Source organism: Paramisgurnus dabryanus, chromosome 15 (assembly GCF_030506205.2).
Source record: "Paramisgurnus dabryanus chromosome 15, PD_genome_1.1, whole genome shotgun sequence".
Taxonomy (NCBI): domain Eukaryota; kingdom Metazoa; phylum Chordata; class Actinopteri; order Cypriniformes; family Cobitidae; genus Paramisgurnus; species Paramisgurnus dabryanus.
This window is the reverse complement of record NC_133351.1, coordinates 31,042,785-31,062,582: the sequence shown is the minus strand read 5'-3', so window position 1 is coordinate 31,062,582 and position 19,798 is coordinate 31,042,785. Positions and strand designations below refer to the sequence as shown.

At 36.9% G+C, this 19,798-nt stretch overlaps 1 protein-coding gene across 2 annotated transcripts in view; it reads left to right on the top strand.

Annotated features, from left to right (window-relative positions):
• epha3 (eph receptor A3) overlaps nucleotides 1–19,798 on the top strand; it is a 144,494-nt gene that overhangs the window by 110,731 nt on the left and 13,965 nt on the right. For both annotated transcript variants that reach the window (XM_065293080.2, XM_065293082.2), the window contains exons 12-15: nucleotides 5,269–5,330; nucleotides 10,602–10,811; nucleotides 13,082–13,231; nucleotides 15,384–15,577. In XM_065293080.2, coding sequence (XP_065149152.1) covers nucleotides 5,269–5,330; nucleotides 10,602–10,811; nucleotides 13,082–13,231; nucleotides 15,384–15,577 — 616 coding nt within the window. The remainder of the gene's footprint in view (nucleotides 1–5,268; nucleotides 5,331–10,601; nucleotides 10,812–13,081; nucleotides 13,232–15,383; nucleotides 15,578–19,798) is intronic.

Here is a 19,798-nt window from a genome sequence, read left to right as displayed (position 1 = left end):
TGTAATTTCTACAGAATTTTTTACAGTGTATATGCAGTGAAAATAAGCAAAGCAAAGATTTTTTATAATCAAAACGTGTGTTTTCTTCTGCTTTTTTCATGCATCTGAAGACAAACATCTTTTTTATTTAAGAAGCAAAATTAAGACAATATAACTGGACATCAAAATTATATATAATTTGAAATGTTTTGAATGTTTTGTGTCAGATTGGCAAAAAATATATAGTTTTGAAAATGTATCTTATTTTACTGGATAAGATGAAAAACGTTTGTACTTAATATTATATTTATTATGTTTTTATTTATTTTGCAGTGTAGGCAGTATCAGTTTGACAAAAAAAAAACAAAGTGGACTCTTTATCTACTCGTGAGACAGCATTTTTGTTGTTCTCCACTAATTTGCATGTCAGAAATCGCATTAATTCGTACATGACTGGTATACTGTGTAAGCTTTCGGATGCTGAATAAAATGTAAAATCTAAAACATGCACATTAGGACAACATGTGCCTGATCATCAGGCATTTTGGTAAAGTCTAGTGAAGATTTGTTTCTGTACAGGCTTTGGAAAAAGTCAAACATAAAGTGCAGATGATAAAAACTGTGATTTACAAGCAGCAGGCAGAATGAAGCTGTCAGACAAAGACATGTGACCTTATGGTCCATCCAAGTTCAGCTCGAGACTCTTTTCATCTTGCAGGAAACTCTCGTTTACCTACAGTCGTAGTAAGTCATGGTTATGAGCACTGACCTCACTGTGTCGGAGGTGTCATGTGAAGAGTTGGCCCTCTGCACAAAGAGCCCTGCTCTTGCTATGGGTTTTAGACAATGTCTGTGATGTGTTGAAAGCGTGGTGTGTAGCCATCAACCTGATCTGTTGCCCCTTTAAAAACAGACTCTCAACCTGCAGCCTTTTATAGCAGCCATATGTGAACCGTACGAAAGCTATATCAGGACGGTTTAAATTTTATTTAACATAAATTAAAGTAAGCCTGTTTTTAGGACCTGGCCTTATTTTCATGAAAGTTATGCACATTCATCCCAGATTATTCTTAAAGTGCACCTATTTAATTTGGTAAAACACAATGTTATTTTGTGTATTTAGTATAATACAATGTGTTTCCGTGGTTTATGGTAAAAAAAACACATTATTTTCCACATACCGTACATTTTTGTAGCTTCAGATATCCTGCATTTCCCAAACGCGTTGATTTTGTACAAAACTAATCGATCGGAAAAGCGTTGTGTCCCTGATTGGCCAGCTAATCTTTACATTGTGATTGGCCTGAATACCCCTGACGTCAGCCGAAATGTTTGATGACCATGTTTGAAAGATTCGGTCACAATGCGATGCTGACAGGAGTTAACTTACAGGCTGTGAGTCAAAGCAGGAGGAATTATGATAATGACTGTCGTGTTCACGTCAACAGGCCCAGAAGTAAAGTGTTGCCTACAATCCGTGTGTTTGTTGTAGTACAAGAAAAGAGATTTACTTTGGAGACGACTCCGAAATAAGTCGCGTCATTGTTTATCGTTAACATGTACTAATACACACTTACACATCAAAGAAAATTTAAAATTGTGAAACATCGATAGTTGCTCTTTAATAGAGGTTCTCTCTAGATTCTTATAGTAATTAGAAAAAAACATGCATTAAATCTCATAAGCCTAAAGTAAAATAAATAAAAAAACTGCTGAGATTTAAAAATGCTTCAAACTTTATATTAGGGATGCTAAACAATTTATCGCGATTAATCATTAGCAGAATAAAAGTTTTTGTTTACATCACATATATGTGTAAACTGTGTATAATAAATATGTATATATATAAATATGAACACATTCATGTATAATTTTAAGAAAAAAAATGTATATATTTAAGTATTTATATTTATATATAATATAAATGATACATAAATATACAAATGTATATACACATGTAAACATTTCTAAAACATATACATGCATGTGTGTACATTTATTTATACAAAGTTATTATACACAGTTCACACACATATGTAAACAAAAACTTTTATTCTGCTAGCGATTAATCGCGATTAATTTTTTAGCATCCCTACTTTAAATAACATGTCTCTAGTTCAATATATAGTGTATAAGGTACATTATATTGTTACAAATTAGTACATTAGCAGTATCAAAAAGACTGTTATACACTGAAAAAAATGATTCATTCAATTTACTCAAATTTTTAAGGTAAGTGGTTGCAATCAATTTATTCAAGCTACATTAAAAAAAAATTAGAAAGGCCAAACAAAACAAAAAAACTTTTGTTTAAATGTAGCTTAAATAAATTGATTGCAACCACTTACCTTAAAAAAATTGAGTAAATTGAATGAATAATTTTTGTCAGTGTATTCAAAGCACTATCAAACAAACCCATCGACCAAATTTTCCATAAGATGTAAATATCAGCACTACTAACTGTACAAATACTTGTCATTAGATTTGTAAAACGAATGTTATATTAATAGTGCTATTACACAAATATGCATTTCAGATTTTCATGAGGTGCGTATTAGTGATACTAAATGCAAAAATAATTGTCTGTAAGACTGTAATTGGATTGTTGTATTACTGTAGTAGTGCTATCAAATATGCATATCATAAAATGCATATACAAAGATAACTAAATTGATAGCCTATTAAAAACAGGACAACTTGACGTACATTTAGCATTGTGTAAAGTGACAATAAAGTTGCAGCAAGACCTTTTACTGTATTGTGAAAATTGTAAAGATAAATGTTGTTAATTGTCTTTTAGAATAATTTTACAATCCAAAGTTGTTGGCAGGTTTAACAACCCATTCACCCATAAACCTTTTCTTTAAATCAGATGACACAAAATCTGCATTATTATTAAAATAATGCACATTATACCAGCCTGGTCTCACTGTTAATACGTAGTAAAGTAAAGAGAAGTATTAAAGTTATTAATCCAAGAGTTTGATTAGCGTTGATCCGGCTTCCCTCTGTCACGGCGCGCTTTTTTAATTTCAAACGTTCACCAACGGAAATGGAAATGACGCAAATATGTCACGTGGCACTCAAAGACCCAATGAGCTTTTGATATCACTGCCGTAAAGCAATATGTCGTAAAGCTTCTTGAGGCGGGATATTTAAATTCACATTAAGGAACGCGCAATCTGACTTTACGGTTGCTGATGAGAACTCGGATCAAGATCGCTGGATAAAGGGCTGAATTTGGATCTGTTCCTCGCAATCGTATGAATTTTAAAGATGTGGATTACAGCAAATGAATAAAAGTAACATCTTTTGTGAATTTATGTTGTATTTTGTTGTCATTATTGCTTAGTAATAATTAGTGCTGTGTTCAAAATATCGATACGACGATACATCGTCATGGACGCCTGACGATGCGCGCATCGATACAGCACCTTCCGTATCGATTCGGATGTACTTTTGAAAGTAACGTGAAGAATTGCTGTTGATCCGTGATCCATATGGAAAGGACGCATGTGTCCCGCGGAGTACGTAGAGTTAAAGGTGGCGGGGTATTTTTTTACTTTGCGTGTCTGTCTCGCTGGCGCACGTGTCAGCATAGTGAGCCGCGTACTCGCGCTCTCTCTCGCGCGCGCGCGCATTAAAGTCAATGAGTTCAGTATGAAAGCGCAGATATCTTAGCCTATCCTACTGCAAAGGGCTTTATTAGCCATGATCTTATAAAACAGTACTAACGCATTTGAGAAGAAACACGACAAAGATTTGCATGTGAAAAGTGTATGTCTAGAGAAGAGATACAGAGCTACTTAAACTATAGCTGTCACATTAATAATCTGATTTCTATTAAATAGTATTAAGTCTGACTGCATGTTTATAGATATATTCATAGATGTAGAATAATGAGAGACAAGAGTAAGGCACCATCTTTGTTAAACTGCTTTTAAAAAAACAGAAGTTAAGTACTAACTCTGGGATTTAAAATATTTCTAATAGCTAATAAATGAATGGCAAAAACACAACTGTTACAACACTGCTTATTCAATGTACAATAAACAAATAATAATAAAAATAATAATAATAATGTTACTAAATTCTGAACAAAAATGTAATTCAAAATAGTCTCGTATCGTGATGCGCATCGTATCGGGACCCTTGTATCGGGATACGCATCGTATCGGGGAATTGTTGGCGATACACAGCCCTAGTAATAATAGCGTATTGCATAGAAGACAGCAGGAGAAAACGCGTTTTTGTGTGTCATGGCAAACAAACTAAATATAAATACAGAAATGTTATTCATTTTAAAGTTTTAAAATGTTAAATATTGTGAAATTCTCTGAATATCATAATCATTTCATAAGGTAAATGGGTAAACTGTCTTAAATAAATAAGTCAGAAAATCTGACTGAAAACATGTCATTGTTATGAGTAAGAAACGCCAATGCCCATGATTTTAATATTTATGAATAGGAATAACTTACGTACAAATTTGTACGTTTGTAAAGCTGAAAATACATAAAGAATTTACGTAGTAGTCCTGTCAAAACGTCGATATTGTACGTTTCAGTGTGTTTTAAACGTAAGTAAATGTACGTATTGTACAACCACACTGAAACAAAAGAAATACACACATATTCTCATGAGATCACGTTGATTATACAGTACTGTGCAAAAGTCTTAAGCCCACCACCACCAGACTTGTTGTTTTGGAAGTTTTAATGTCCATCCATATTTATTTTTCAATCTAAAGGGACAAATGGAAAATACAGGAAATATGTAAAAAAAAAAAAAATCAGGACTAAATGTCTTCTTTAGTCTGAGCTCTCTTGCCACTAAACACATCTTGAGCGTTTTTGAGCAGAATGAAGTAAAAAGATTTTCAAAATTTGAAATTAGGATTTAATTTAATTTAGGTTTAAGAGATCCAGCAGTTTCCTGCTGTTGTTCAAGTGGAAGGGGAGTTTACCCTAAAAACTTGATACATTAGTTTATATTTTTATACAGTTTTTAATACTATATACACATTTCCTGAATGTCTGGATGTATTCTATTAAAGAGACTGATAAACAATTATACATGATCACTATAACATTGCAAAAACAACAAATCTTATTATGACATGGTGGCCTAAGACATTTGCACAGTACTGTATACTGTATAAATGTATCATGTACATTATTGCATCTAATCTGCCAATAGAAATTGTACAATTTCAAGAAAGCACAGCTCAATTTTAGCAAATCTTTTCTGGATTAGAGTAAGACGTGTGTGAATTTTCTCTCTCCTCAGGTAGACCTGTGATGATAGTGACAGAATACATGGAGAACGGCTCATTGGACGGCTTCTTACGAGTGAGTGTGACACACCGTGTGCATTTAATGAGGCTCCATTATGTATGTTCAAAGTAAAATCACAGAGGGCTCATCTTAAAATCATTTTATAACCCATCTTCCTTTAAGCTTTTCCTGCTCTCACACAGAGTACCTGCTTATCACAGCATGCCTTAAATTCTCCCAAGGTCTGTGAACATTTTAGTCTCATTTAAACAAATAGACATGAATTGCTCTCCCCTGGCTCATCTCTCTATTTGCCGCTAAGAGATTAGATGTTTTTTCGACGCTGCCTTTGTGTTTCTGAAATTGCTTAAATGTATCACATTTATATTCGTAACTAAGGAACTGGCCCCTTTAAATAGATTCTGACATTACTTGTGTTTTGATCACTTTGTAGTGTCACTGTTCCACTTGAGATTATCTGCACAGTGACCTCATTCTCCTACACAGAACAGACCAGGCTTGTGTTCAGAAGAAACGCTGATAGAGACAGCAAATCTAATGGAAGCAGGCTAAAACAGCACTGGTGAGATTGGCACGCTGCCTGCCAGCCTGGCCATGCCAGTTAAACAGACTGGACGTGCTCTGTCCTTCATGTGACTTCCTATCACGCGATTGCAAAATAAACAAGCAAACAACAGCGTGAGGGATGGCCCATCTGAAAAGTGCTGATAAATGCGCTAATGAGCTCATTAAATGGGTCAGCTTAACCTTTGGCTGCGACCGTCCTGTCTTGGCCCTAATATGCCTGACATATGAGTTTTTCAGCTTTGTGTCATTATTCAACAGCTTACCACCAGCAGGACATGCCAGGCAATCTGTTGTATTTCTAGAACGAAATAAACATGCCTACTTGATACATTGGTTGGACCTTGGAGTCACAACAAAAACAATAACTGAAAATCTTTTATTTTTTAGAGGTTATGTTGTCCATCAGTCTTTATAGAGGTGCGCAATAGGGATTCAGTATAGTTTTGATGAAGAGGTTTATTATAAAGACTAAAAAGTCCAAAGACTTTGCTGTATATTACATATTTCTTAATATTTCTCGGGATGGGTAGTTAATTAAATGTTTCCTTGTTCTGATATATTTCAGATTGTGTTGGTTTTATTAAAGAGTCAGATCTTCACTTAATAACTATTTTAAATCCTTGCATAGAAAATAAATGGAGAAACATTTCCGTACGGCTGCTGAAAAATAGATTGTCACATTTGCCTCAACTGAAATAAGCAAAAGCGTATTATTATAACAACCTGAACAAACAGGGCGTGAAGTTAGCAGAACCTATATGAACTGTATTCCACCAGCGTCTGCACAGGATCTCACTTTAAAATAATCTACAGAACAGTTGCAGTGTTCTGCTGCAATTTCCTGCACATATCGGCTTGGCCTGCACTTTATCAGAAAGACAGCCGTCCTCCCTCGAATGCGTTTCCTTGCCACAGCTCATGTCACTATTATTAGCAAGCCTTTGAACCTCTCTAAGCTCCTTTCTCTTCCAGGTGGTCTAGGATTTATTTTCCTCCAAACTTAGATTGGATGCAGTACATAAAAAGTCACGCATAAGAGAGTAAAAAATAGAAGTAAAAGGGGAAGTTTCAGAAAAAAAATTCATAATTAGAAGTAATTACAGATTATATACATTATACAATAGTTATATTAGTATATGAAGAGTTTGGTTTCAAAATGCGATAAACACTATTTAAAAAAAATGAGTTACCGCCAAAATCAGTATTGTTGGTCAGTATTAAAAAGTAAATTCTTCACTTTACGCAAAATTCGATATCCGCCATGTTATTCTGTCCTCTTTTCTCCATTTTTTTTGCCAAAACGCGATAAAGGAGTGTCTTTCTTCTCTGCAGAATGCAATAAATCTGCTTAACCAATCACAGCGCACCATTCCACACATTATAAACAATAATGGTGGCGCTTTGAATACACACAGAATTCTAGTTTTTCTCATCTCCTTTGTACTTCGTGATCAACAAACAAACAAAAACAAAATAATACTTTGATAAACCTGTGGTGGTTTTCTGTGATGGGAAGAAACGTAAGCCATCAAATAATTTAAGTGAGAAGCACTCGGGCAAAGGAAAAATGCTATGCTGTCATGCTAACACTTTGACTCCAGGGGATCCTATGAAAAACTTTCAATTATTTTACTCAAAGTCAACAAAAATGGAGCAGGACCAAAACATTTTACAGCTGATCACTGTCAAAAAAGTTTACAGACGACGTCCAAAGGATAACATTAATATGACAAAGTGTTTTGATTAATGCCATTAATGTTTATTTTTTAATCAGTGTATACCACTAGTCAACTAAATTAATATAACATGACAAAGATGAATGCACATTTATATATTGAATTCATAGATTTAGTGGAAAAAAGTATAATTTTTTTAATTAATCTTTGAAAATCAAATTTTTTTATAACCTATGCAATGTGAAAGTTTGTCACAGAAAATAGTGGTTCACTTTCTTGGTATGAAAACAAATTATTACCCAAATTAGTCAAAATGGAGTTTTGGAACCAAACTCTTCATAGAGAGAACAAACGGATGCGATCAGCGCAAAAAATGAACAGAAAGTATGTATCTGTAAGGTGGCTTCCACACTGACAGTTTAGTTAAAAGCAGGGCACGGTGCAGACCGGGGAGCGCCCCGGTGGTCGAAATTTGTTTACCTTGGGACTGTGGCTCGATTTGTGTAAAAGCAGCTTGTACTTGGGTGCGCCCTCGTGCACGAAGTAAAGTAACGGCGCATTCAATTTAAACTGTCACTTAATTTGGGTAAATATTGGACAGAACACATGCTGGGTTAAAAATTACCCAATGTTGGGTTGTTGTTATGCAACCATGGGTATAATAACCAAGCAGTTGGGTTAAAACAACTCAGCATTGGGTCAATTTTAAACTTGCGGTGTTTGTCCAATATTAACCCATCTGTTAGTGTACTGTAGTTTATTGATATAAAACAGAGCTGCAGAGACAGAAATGTCACTCTTTTAAATAATTCGAACCATTCACAAAAGATCATAAACATTGCAGATAATCCCAAAAGAAATTCATTTCCATACATATATCCTAATATCAAATAATGCGTGACTGATACGCTGCAAGTTGTGTTTTTTGGGTCATGATTTTAACTGGCAAATCGATGTGAATTCCCCTTTATCTCGCGAGAATTTATACCTATTTTGCGAGTTAGCTAATTCGTATGAATTCTTACAAAGTGAATCGTTCAAAACCATACGATTATCATTTAAAAACAATAACGAAACTTTAAGCACTAAAAGATGAAGTAACAACCATATTTAGCAGCAGTGTGTATGGCCAGAATAACCATGACAAAATTTTGTTTCTTGAAAATAAAGAAAAGGCTTTGGAGGATAAGGGGGTGAACAATATCTTTCAGACAGTTTGCCTGTTTGTGTGATAGAAAACCATTTCTCCAGAGCTCCCTGACAAATCAGTGCTATCTCTCTCATCCGGCCGTCTCCCTCGCTCCCACTAAAATGCTTCCTCCCTGTCATTATTTTCCAAGTTCTGAGCATATCATATCATCTTTATATAAAAGGCCTATTCACATGCACTAGTGTAAACACTACAGGGCTGCCATTGGATTCGAGTGAAATGCACTTGCTGATCTGTTCCTGTGTATATCCTACTTATATTTTTTAAGAAGTCGCTGCAAACTGTGAGTTAAAACAAGAAAAACAGTCAGCAAGCCAGACTTCTTTGAAGGAAATTTTCAGATTTTAAGTTAAGCTCTCTGCGAGCAAAGATACATTTGCAGTGCACTGGTACATTTGTTTCCTTAAAAAAAAACAGTGAGCATCGATAGTCCCAATGTTCCCTTACCAGAAATCACGTGACCTTTTCTGAAGCTCTACAACTGAAATTGTGTGAGCCAACTCAAAAAACTTCATGAAAGGCAACAGAACTTTCGAAAAGACAAATGTTTCTTTTAATTTTAATATAAACACACATTGCTACACGAGGGGGCCACAATCTACTTAATTTTAATTTTTTTAATTTTTCTATTATGAAAACCGCTTTTATTATTCTCTAACCTATCTGTGCATACATTTGTAGGAATAATTTTAGATTTAAATATTAAGTCAGAGAGATGTTTGTTTTGGAGTTTTTTAATAAATAACAGCTGTGAATTATCACAACACGCTAAATCAGTTATGTCACAGGAATAAAAGTGAACCCAATGTGAAGTGAGCTAGGGTCTTTACCATTTCCGAACCTTTCTACACGATTGCTGATTTACGACCCCGGGAACTATGGAGTTGTTTGTGACACACCGGCCCTGTCCCAAAAGGCACACTCCTTACTTGTGGACTTCCTCAGAGTCCACACTTTGATGACATCAAGTAGTGCAGAGCCTAGGGACTCTTGAGGCGAGTCCACGAGGGTGCACCAGACTCATATTTTGGGACAGACTCGAGCGTCACGCAGGAAGTTGGACTTCTGGTTTGGTAAAGTGCGTGAACCCTGCAGCAGTGCGGGCTTCGCCGAAGACCGCATCAAGGGTGCAAAAGGGGCACTGGTGTAAAAATGACAGATGGGACACCCTACGGACTTGTAGACTAAGCAAGCATGCCCAATTCAAGGCCACGAGACCGAAAGTTCACATGGAGTGCGAGATTTGGGACAGGGCGACCCTCACTTGCATTATAGGGCAGTGGTTTTCAGTCTTCTTTCTGGTGAACCAATGCTTTGCAAATTTTTTATGGCTCCCTTATCTAACACACCTGACTCTGATCATCTGCTTATTAGGTGAGTGTTTCATGAACCGAGGCAAGGTTGTCAAGTAAGAAAGACAAACTAAATTTGCAAAGCAGTGGTATCTTGAGTAAACTCACAGGAGAACATGCAAACGACACACAGAAATGACTATAGGACTCCAGATATCTTTTTGCTGAGCAACTGTCCTGCCTAAATAAAGCTTCATGTACTTATGAAAACAAAGCATGTAAATAAATGATTCATATTTCTTGCTTGCAGTTCCCGCCATATAATCATCATCCCATAATTCCTGTCGATATAGCTTACCTCATTTTGAACCCAGCACTTTCCATAGCTCAGAAATCTGCTATTCTTAACAGATAATTTTTCTTAGGACCTGATGTGGTGTGAGCTCATGACACGTCTTTTGAAATGTCAGACTGAGTTTCCAGATATTAGTCAGCAATGTTCCATTTTGCATTTATTTCTTCTAGCATGACTTATGTGTTTACAGTACATGATTTGTGTTTTGTGTCCTGTGTCTGTCAGAAACATGATGCCCAGTTCACAGTGATTCAGCTGGTGGGCATGCTGCGTGGCATCGCATCGGGTATGAAGTATCTATCGGATATGGGTTACGTGCACAGAGACCTGGCCGCTCGCAACATTCTGGTCAACAGCAACCTAGTGTGTAAAGTGTCCGACTTCGGCTTGTCCAGAGTGCTGGAGGACGACCCAGAAGCTGCATATACGACACGAGTGAGTCAGAAAATGCTTTCTTTTAGTCATACTGAAGCTAATGTACACACTGACAGAAAAAATGTCAGTGTTTACTGGGGAAGTACACTTTCAAAACGGTACACATTTGCAACTCCCTGCTGGAAAAAACAGCATGGATCAGCATGGGAATTATGCTGGTCTATGCTGGTTTAGCTGGTGGTCACCAGCATACCAGCACCAAAACATAACGTATGCTGGTCTTGCTGGTATGACCAGCATGGGATGCTGTTGCTGTTGCTAATGCTGGTTTGGTGCTGGTTTAGCTGGTGCTTATGCTGGTTTGGTGCTGGTTTAGCTGGTGCTAATGCTGGTGCTGATGCTGGTTTAGATGGAGTTCACTAGCAACAGATGCTGCTTGGTATGCTGGTTTTTCAGCAGGGCTAAAGAATTCCTATTAGTACCTCAGAGGTAGACATTGGTACCAAAAAGTGCTATATTATGACCTCAAAGGTACATATTGGTACAAAATGCATAAATATCTGTAACTAAATGGTACATATTTGGACCTCTTTAAAGGGTACTGCCCCAGTGACAGCTTGGAACCATTTTTTCATTTTTTTTCTGTATGTGTCTGCTTGTCTTTATTTTATGAAGTATTCATTAAAACACACAAATTCATACATACTGTAACAAATTGTAGATAGATTGTTTTTACATTAATTAGACAGGCTATGATTTCATACAAGTACTTATATCGATAACTGTTATAGCCGTTCAAATTAAGGCATGTCTTACCAGTTTCTGTTTTTAATAATATGACATGACAGCCAATTCAATAAATGATAACCACTGTCCTACCTAATGGAGCAAAATTCATGTCAAAGTTTAAACCTGGCATCATACGCCATAATCATATGCCGATCTCATAGACAGCGTTAGCTCGAACTTGAATTTTTCTCCAGATGTTTAGGGCATGTGTCAGGTCAGTTTATTTCTGACAGTCATCTCGGTGCAGGCCAGTTTGCGGTATGATTCACAGTTTCGTCACGTATTGAATGTAGATGCGGTTGTAATTTAGTAAGAAACCTTTTACATACTTTAAAGAACCAATTCATTACGCTAAAAATCTGCAGAGCTTTCCACGTGACCCTGGCCAAGCTTGACCAATGCCATTGTAGCTCACTGTTTTAGCCAGCTTTCCTTATGGGATCTTCATTGTCTAAAATTAATGATAAGAGCAGCATTTTTCCTGCAGGAGAGATAACAAATGCATAAATACACTTAGTGCTTGCCATTAATCCACCGTGTTAGGAAGCTCGGAAAAACACTACTGCTTAAATGACCAATACAAGTGTCACCTTACATAAGTGTTACACTGATATATGGCATATGCTTGCGAGGAAATGTCCAATGTTATTAGGCAGATAAACCCAAATACATTGTCAATAATTTACTTGTGTCCACCCGCCAATATAAATATATGTCTACGCTGTTACAAAGAGACCTCCCACAATACCGCTCGCTAATGGTGCCTCATTGTGCGGCCATGAGTAGCTCAAACCCACAAAAATTCTGGCCACATGTACATACATTTCCCTTTAATTAAACCCAGCAGATACAACATGTCACGTTTTACATTCATTAGCGGTGATCTTTCTTAGACTGTTTGCATGCTCTCGATGTGGAGGCCCATGTATAAGCGGGTTTATTTTTCGAAGGCCCTGTGTTTGGAGAATGTGGGGTTGGAGTTGTGTGACTTGGCCAGGATGCTGGTTGGATTTGGCTCGACCCTGTTCTCTCTCACTTTACCTCCTTCATGAACGTTGAGTGTAGAGTTACTTCAGCAGCCGCGCTGGGTAAATACAGCATTGTTCCTCAGGGAGGACGTCTGTAGAAACAAGCCCGATATGCTTTGGGGGACAAGGATCAGTGCAGCCGTGTAACAGGGTCCCTTCCACAAGTAATGATGTCAAATTTATGTCTAAAACACTGTAGTGAGGCAGATATAACCATAATAAAAGTGACTTATATTGTGGGCTGTTACATATGCCACTGGGTTCAGCTCCTGTAGGGTTTGTGTCTAAATTACACTTGCATTCACTTCTATGTCACACAAGCTCGCCCTAATACCTCTACCGCTGCTAATTTCAAGCCGAAATTTTTATTCATTGGATGCATAACGCTCTAACGCTCTACACATGCAAATTTGGTAAATATGGTAAAAGAAATCTAATTTGAGCTTATTTTACACTGATAGTAAAGATGGCAACTTGTTTTAAAATGAATCCATTTTGTTTGTGATTTTACAGGGTGGCAAGATTCCAATTCGATGGACTGCGCCTGAGGCCATTGCTTATCGCAAGTTTACCTCAGCCAGTGATGTATGGAGCTATGGGATTGTGCTATGGGAAGTCATGTCTTATGGAGAAAGACCTTACTGGGAAATGTCCAATCAGGATGTGAGTAAAGCGAATTTCTGCAGAGCAAACTAAAATCCTTCCCGCTAAAAGGTTAAGCATACAGTATAGTTGGTCATCAGCATTAAAGGATGACTTCACCCCAAAATGAAAATGTGCTGATTGTTTACTAACCCCCATGTCATCCAATATGTTTATGCCTATCTTTCTTTAGCCGAACATAATCAGAGTTGCTTTAAATCAGGCGTCTCCAATGTGGTGCCCAATGTGGTGGCACCAGGTAGCCCGCACAGAGTCTGTGAGGTGCCCACCAAAGCACATTCTATCAATATTCTTAATCGTCATATTTATTTATTACCAGGGTTTCCCGCAGAAAATGTGTTAGTTAAGGTGGTGGGGTTGTGCCGGTGGGCGGGCCGGGGGCGTGGCAATCAAAGGGGCTGGTCGTACGCGTCATGATGAAAATATTTTTATTTAAAACACCCAAATTAAACTCAATTTTGAAGAAACTATGACAGAAAATGAACACATACTAGATTATTAATTAATTAAATGTTTTATCAACAGGCTGGCTAGTTATCCTCCAGACAGTGACGGACCATGTCTTTCTCTCATTGCGGCCATGTGGCGCGTGCCCGCTCGCGGCGTAAAGTGCGTCCACGCTATTCTCCGAGATGCACTTGACAGCCTTTTGTGCAGCGAATTGTTTTTTTTTTTTGGACGACCTAGTTAAGGTGGGAGGGTATCCCAGCTTAGGTGGGCCGCCCGAACTGAAAAGTGCTGTGGGAAACCCTGATTACATATTTTTCTTAAAGCTTGGCCTGGTTTATGTATGTTAACATTTTAAACAATGCAAAAACATATCAACAAGTAAAATAAAATCAAATAAAAAATTTTTTGAGTAGACTATATCAAAAAGCTGCCCTCCAGATTGTTTTATTCATTGTGGTAGCCCTTGCTCACGAAAAGGTTGGAGACTCCTGCTTTAAATAATATCCTGGCCACTATCCATGCTTTTTTAATGAGAGTAACGTTTCAAAGCTTCAAAAACCGTTATCTGTCCAAATTAATCCATATAACTCCAGTGGGTTATTAAATGTCTTCTGAAGCTAAATTTGGAAGCTTTTAGTGATAGTTATAATGTGTATGTAACGATTTTGTTTTTAACAAGTCAGAAGAAGGACAATATTTAATACTGTAATAATTTTTAAGTCCAATTGTGTTCGCTGAAGAAAGGTGATGTGGTTAATAATCAGTAAATGCTTATTTATATTTGAAAAATTCCCTTTGTTTTCACCTTGAATGATTTACCACGGGGTGAGTAAATCATGTTTGCAGATTCATTTTGAGTGAAAAATCCAAGATAGTCTTTGGTCAACCACAGACCGAGACACACTATTGTTCTTTAGGCAGACAGAAACAGACCTAAACCCATATGGATATGCTGTACATGCAGTGGCGGTTTGTTATGAAATGTTTTGGTAACATTACTAATAATGCTTTAGGAATGACAACCGACCCAGAGCAGTGACCTCATTGGTGTAGTAACTTCACCCTGAGCAAATAAAAGCCTGAAAGTTTATTTGAACTGGATTGGATGTTCAAGTGAAAATCCATGAATATAACCGTTTTGTAACTTACAGTATAACATCACATTTACATTAACATAACAGCACTTACAGTATAAGTCAAATGTTTATATGCAGGAAATTTCTCTACAATTGGTATGCATAGAATGACTGTGTCCTGAGGGGTTAAATCCGACTAAATATATTAGAAATAAGAAAATATAGTTTCTGTGAATTACAAAAGATGTTATGCAGGATGTCCATGTTTAATACAAGAAAGGTGGATAATAATTAATACTATTAAGCTTCAAAAAGAAACAAAAACTATATTCCAAATAAGCCATAAAATAACTTTGTGTGAGAAATAGAGCTAAAATTTGCCAGTGAACCAATTCAGTTAAATCATTTTCTGTTTTATATTTTGAACTTGCCGATCATGGTCAGTCACATGACACATGGGAACCAATGGTAATTTTGAATTTAAACCATCTAAAGAAATGTGAGTTTTGATATTTATGGAATAAATGACATAGGAAGAAAAAATGCTAGCAATAATTTTAATTCGGATGAACTGTTCCTTTAGGCCGGCCAGATCCCTGATTGTTAGTCTTTGTTATGTACTTCAGGTTATAAAAGCGGTGGATGAAGGCTATCGTCTCCCACCACCCATGGAGTGTCCAGCCACCCTTTACCAGCTGATGCTGGACTGCTGGCAGAAAGACCGGAACAATCGGCCAAAATTTGAGCATATAGTCAGCATCCTCGACAAGCTCATTCGCAACCCCAGTAGTCTCAAAATCACAGCCAGCACGACTTCCAGGTAAGTGACCATTAATTTGTGTCATGACCTCTTGTCTAGATTCATCACAAAGTCCAGATATTGGACATATAAGCCTATGGGACAGAATAAACCTCTTTATGGTTCTGGTTATTTTAATTACCATATTTTTCGGACTATAAGTCACTTTTTTATATAAGTCCTGCGACTTATAGTCAGGTGCGACTTTTATGTCAAAATTAATTTACAGTATGTGAACCAAGAGAAACTATTACCATCTACAGCCGTGAGAGTCCGCTCTATGCTGCTTCTTTATTTATGTAATTCAATGGATTCAGTGATGTGGAATGACTTCTGGAGCTTGTTGAACTTGATTTGGCTTGTCGTGTTAACTTAGCCTGTCCAGCCTCTCAGGTATGTCTGTATAAGTGGCGGCCGGAGACTTCTTTTTTCAAGGTCGCATGATGCAAAGTTCGTCACAACATGTATGTAGCCCGCCAGGTGCGTAGTTCTTCATTTCAAAATATGTGTTCGGAAAGTATCTTGTACAAATAAGTGCCTGCTGCAGACGCATCTAAAAGGTTTATGATAAAAGAGACGCTCGCGTTTGCCAGATACTCGCATAATCTCATGAGTAATCAGAGTTTACTGTTAAGGGAGTGTCTTGGGTGTATTTTGCAAACGTGAGCGTCTCTATTATCATAAACGGTTTTGACGCGTGTGCGGCAGGCACTTATTTTGACAAAACACGTGATGCAACAAACACATATTTTGAAAACACGAGCAACACACATGATACTCCGTACACATATTTTGAATTGGCACCCCTCGAAAGAGCAGTCACGAGCCGCCACTGTTCTGTATGCTATTGTGTAAGCTGAATAAATGGTAATGTTACGTTAACATGTACAGACACCTATTCAGCCTGCTGTTCTGTGTGCAATTGTTTAGTTGAATGACTTGCCTTTCCAGATTAAATGTTTGTTCTTTGGCTTGGATTTTGTGAATTTTTTTAAAAAATGCGACGTATAGTCCAGTGTGACTTATATATGTTTTTTCCTCTTCGAAATGCATTTTTGACTGATGCGACTTATAGTCCGGAACGACTTGTAGTCCGGACAATACGGTAATGATTTTTATTTTATTTTGAGGAATGCAGACATTAAAGAATTGTTTACAGAACAGCAGAAAAAAACATTTGGTTTTGGGTATTTTATACAGCTGGTTTTTGATTCCCTAACTAGAAAACAGATGACTTCATGCTAATTATTTTTATTAGGACAAAATATGTGCTTTTTTTGGTGATGCAAGTAATTAGTGAAAGTCTCTTAGACAGACATTGTTTGTGATAAACATTTGGTGACATCCAGTTTCTTTAGTATCAAGAAAGCAGGATAGATGGTCATAAAAAACATGTGAATCTACATTCCCAACTTTGATTCTCCACTTTCCTCGATTCCACCCTGCTTTCCTGTCTTTGTTACAGTAAAGCTCAGCCCCGCAGTATAACGTGAGCAGTATAACCGGGAGCTTTTATTATTATGAAGTGCACAACATTGACTAATGATTTTTTAAGAAAGTGAAAATGGGTCCCAGGGAGTTTCCATCTAATTCTGCTGATTGGCTTTTAACATGATCGACCGGGAAACCGGCATAAGACCTGGGTGATTTATGGCTTTTCGGGGCGAGACACGCTCCAAGGTGCCTCTGCCTGTGCCGGACTGCAACCACAGCTGTGTCTGAGCCCTCGCACCTCATTTATCTGCATGCCCTACATGCTAATGGAGCCGCACTCTAGTTGTTCTTATGGATAGACCCGTAGGCCCAAAAATGCTGGACCCCTCTAGGTTGCAGATGTTTAAAAGTAAAAGACATGCACTCCCAGAGCGAGACTAGCAAGAGATACATTCTTGTTCGTGACAAAGCTGCCCAGATGTCTCCCCGTGTGGAAGGTACGCCCTCCTCTCCCATCCCAAGAGAACTTTAAAAACGTGATGCTATGCAGCCTCGATTATTTAGAGGTCATTACACCAAAGGGAAGACAAGAAAGAATAAGACAGCGGAAAGCGTCTTGAGTGTTTAGCTATCTTCTTCCTCTCCATACACTGGAGAGGAATGAATCAGATGTGTGAACCTAGCAGCTGATGCAGTAAAATGCAATGTGTATACACCAAGGTGTAACAAATTATTGTTTACCCTACAACAAAGAATTTTCCTAACGTCACCGCCCTGAGAGTTTTGTTGATAAGTCATTGCAACATAAAGAAAAAATTATTATGTATCAAAACAAGGGCTGGACATTTCGATGAGTACTAGTATGGTGCATCAGAGATTTAAGTGTTTAACTAAATATAATAATCTGACTGGATCATACTGTCAGATTCAGTATACTATCAAACATAGCTTGCACTGCTGCATCATCCTTTAAGAAGAGCTTCTTTACTTCATTGTAACAGATTTACAAATCTAATGTGCCACTCAGCTGTTAATAGAAGCCTGTGAACATGTGGTTCTGAGCGCACTTCCTAGTATTATGATTTGTTTATTTGCATGACTGCAAAATCGCAGCCCCCACACAGATAATGTAATCTGATTTCCGTGGGTTTCTCTGGTTTTGATAAGGTGGTTCTCAGTCTTGAATTGTTTTAGATATTGTCTGAAATCTTATTTAAGATTTTTATCTATCATTACAGTATACACGGTTTCAGCAGTAACAACATAAACAAGTGGCTTTCGTGGTCAACACGTAACTTCCGGTAAACTCCGCTAAGAATAAATCAGAACAAAGTCCTTTTAAAGTAGTTTATTTATATAACAAGCTAAATAAACAACACGTAGGTTACCTAGGAATTATTATTTTCGACGAGGTATTTGTTTAAGAGTTCAGTTTCAGCAACTAGTCAGACCATTAAACAAACAGAAACCGGAAGTGAAGTTCAGACCAGACGGGTAATCGCGTCACCGTATGTGCGTCCGATGAAACGGCCTATACTGTATATCATGCAAACCCATTAAGGTACGTCAATAACAACCTAAAACATACTGTGTTACTTAAAAAGTATGTTTGATTTGCTTGATATATAGTTTTAACAATTACAGATTTGTTGTTAGTGTAATTATTATCATTACATCATTATGAAAATGTGCACAACCTGAATCCACATTGTACAAATTAGTTTTGAGTGGTGTATAAAATAAAATGCTGTCTCTGCACTTCCACCATTCATTTTAATATTGTTTTCAGAATATAGTTTTGCATAAATATTTACTTGCATTAGAGGGAACATTTCACAAGATTTTTTTAATATGTAAAACAAATCTTTGGTGTCCCCAGAGTACAAATGTGAATTTTTAGCTTAAAATATAATATAGATAATTTATTATAAGACGTTAAAATTGCCACTTTACTGTAGGTGTGAGCAAAAATGTGCTGTTTTTAGGTGTGTCCTTTTAAATGCAAATGAGCTGGGCTGCGTTCCCCGAAACCTTCTTAGCTCTACGTCGTTCTTAAGTTGTACCTTAAGCTGTACCTTATCGTTAATACGTGTTTCCCGAAACGTTCTTAGTTACGTATCCCGTCTGTAAGTCATTCGTTCGTAAGGTTGGTCTGGAGCACTCTTAGCTATACCTTATCCCACTTGACTCCACTAGGGGCCATGACTGTGATAAAAGTTTGTGTAGATTGCAGTCTATATAACTAAATATCTGTAAAAAAAGTTGAAGTACACTCCGTGTTAAATTATTTTTAAATTTAAAGAATAAAACATTCACATAATAAGACATCATTAAACTGATGGTTGTTAGATTTTTAATTATTTTTTTCCAACTAAACATCAGCTGCGAACTATTATTACAGGCTTAAGAAACTATATATATAGGCTATATATATAAAAAAAAGATTTTGGGTGGAGGAGTTGGTGAAACTATGGCAGGCAGCAATACAACGAATCTTACCATTTCATTTGTGCATTACATATCCGTTAAATCTTTACTTTACCGGCTATTTTAGCTGCAATAAAACAAATCAAGTAAAAATTGCATGCCACGGGAGCACATTCATCACGAAATCATAATTGTTGATTTTCCATAATATTATCATTGATGTTAAGTCGACTTTGCATCGAAGTTTTTTTTAATGTTTTCTAACTTTGAGGCAACTGCATGCCATATTCTTTATAAGAAACTGCTCCACTTGATTAGCTACTGCTTGTATAAGGTCAACAAATTTTCCACATTAAAACTAATCAAAGCTAAAATCTAAAG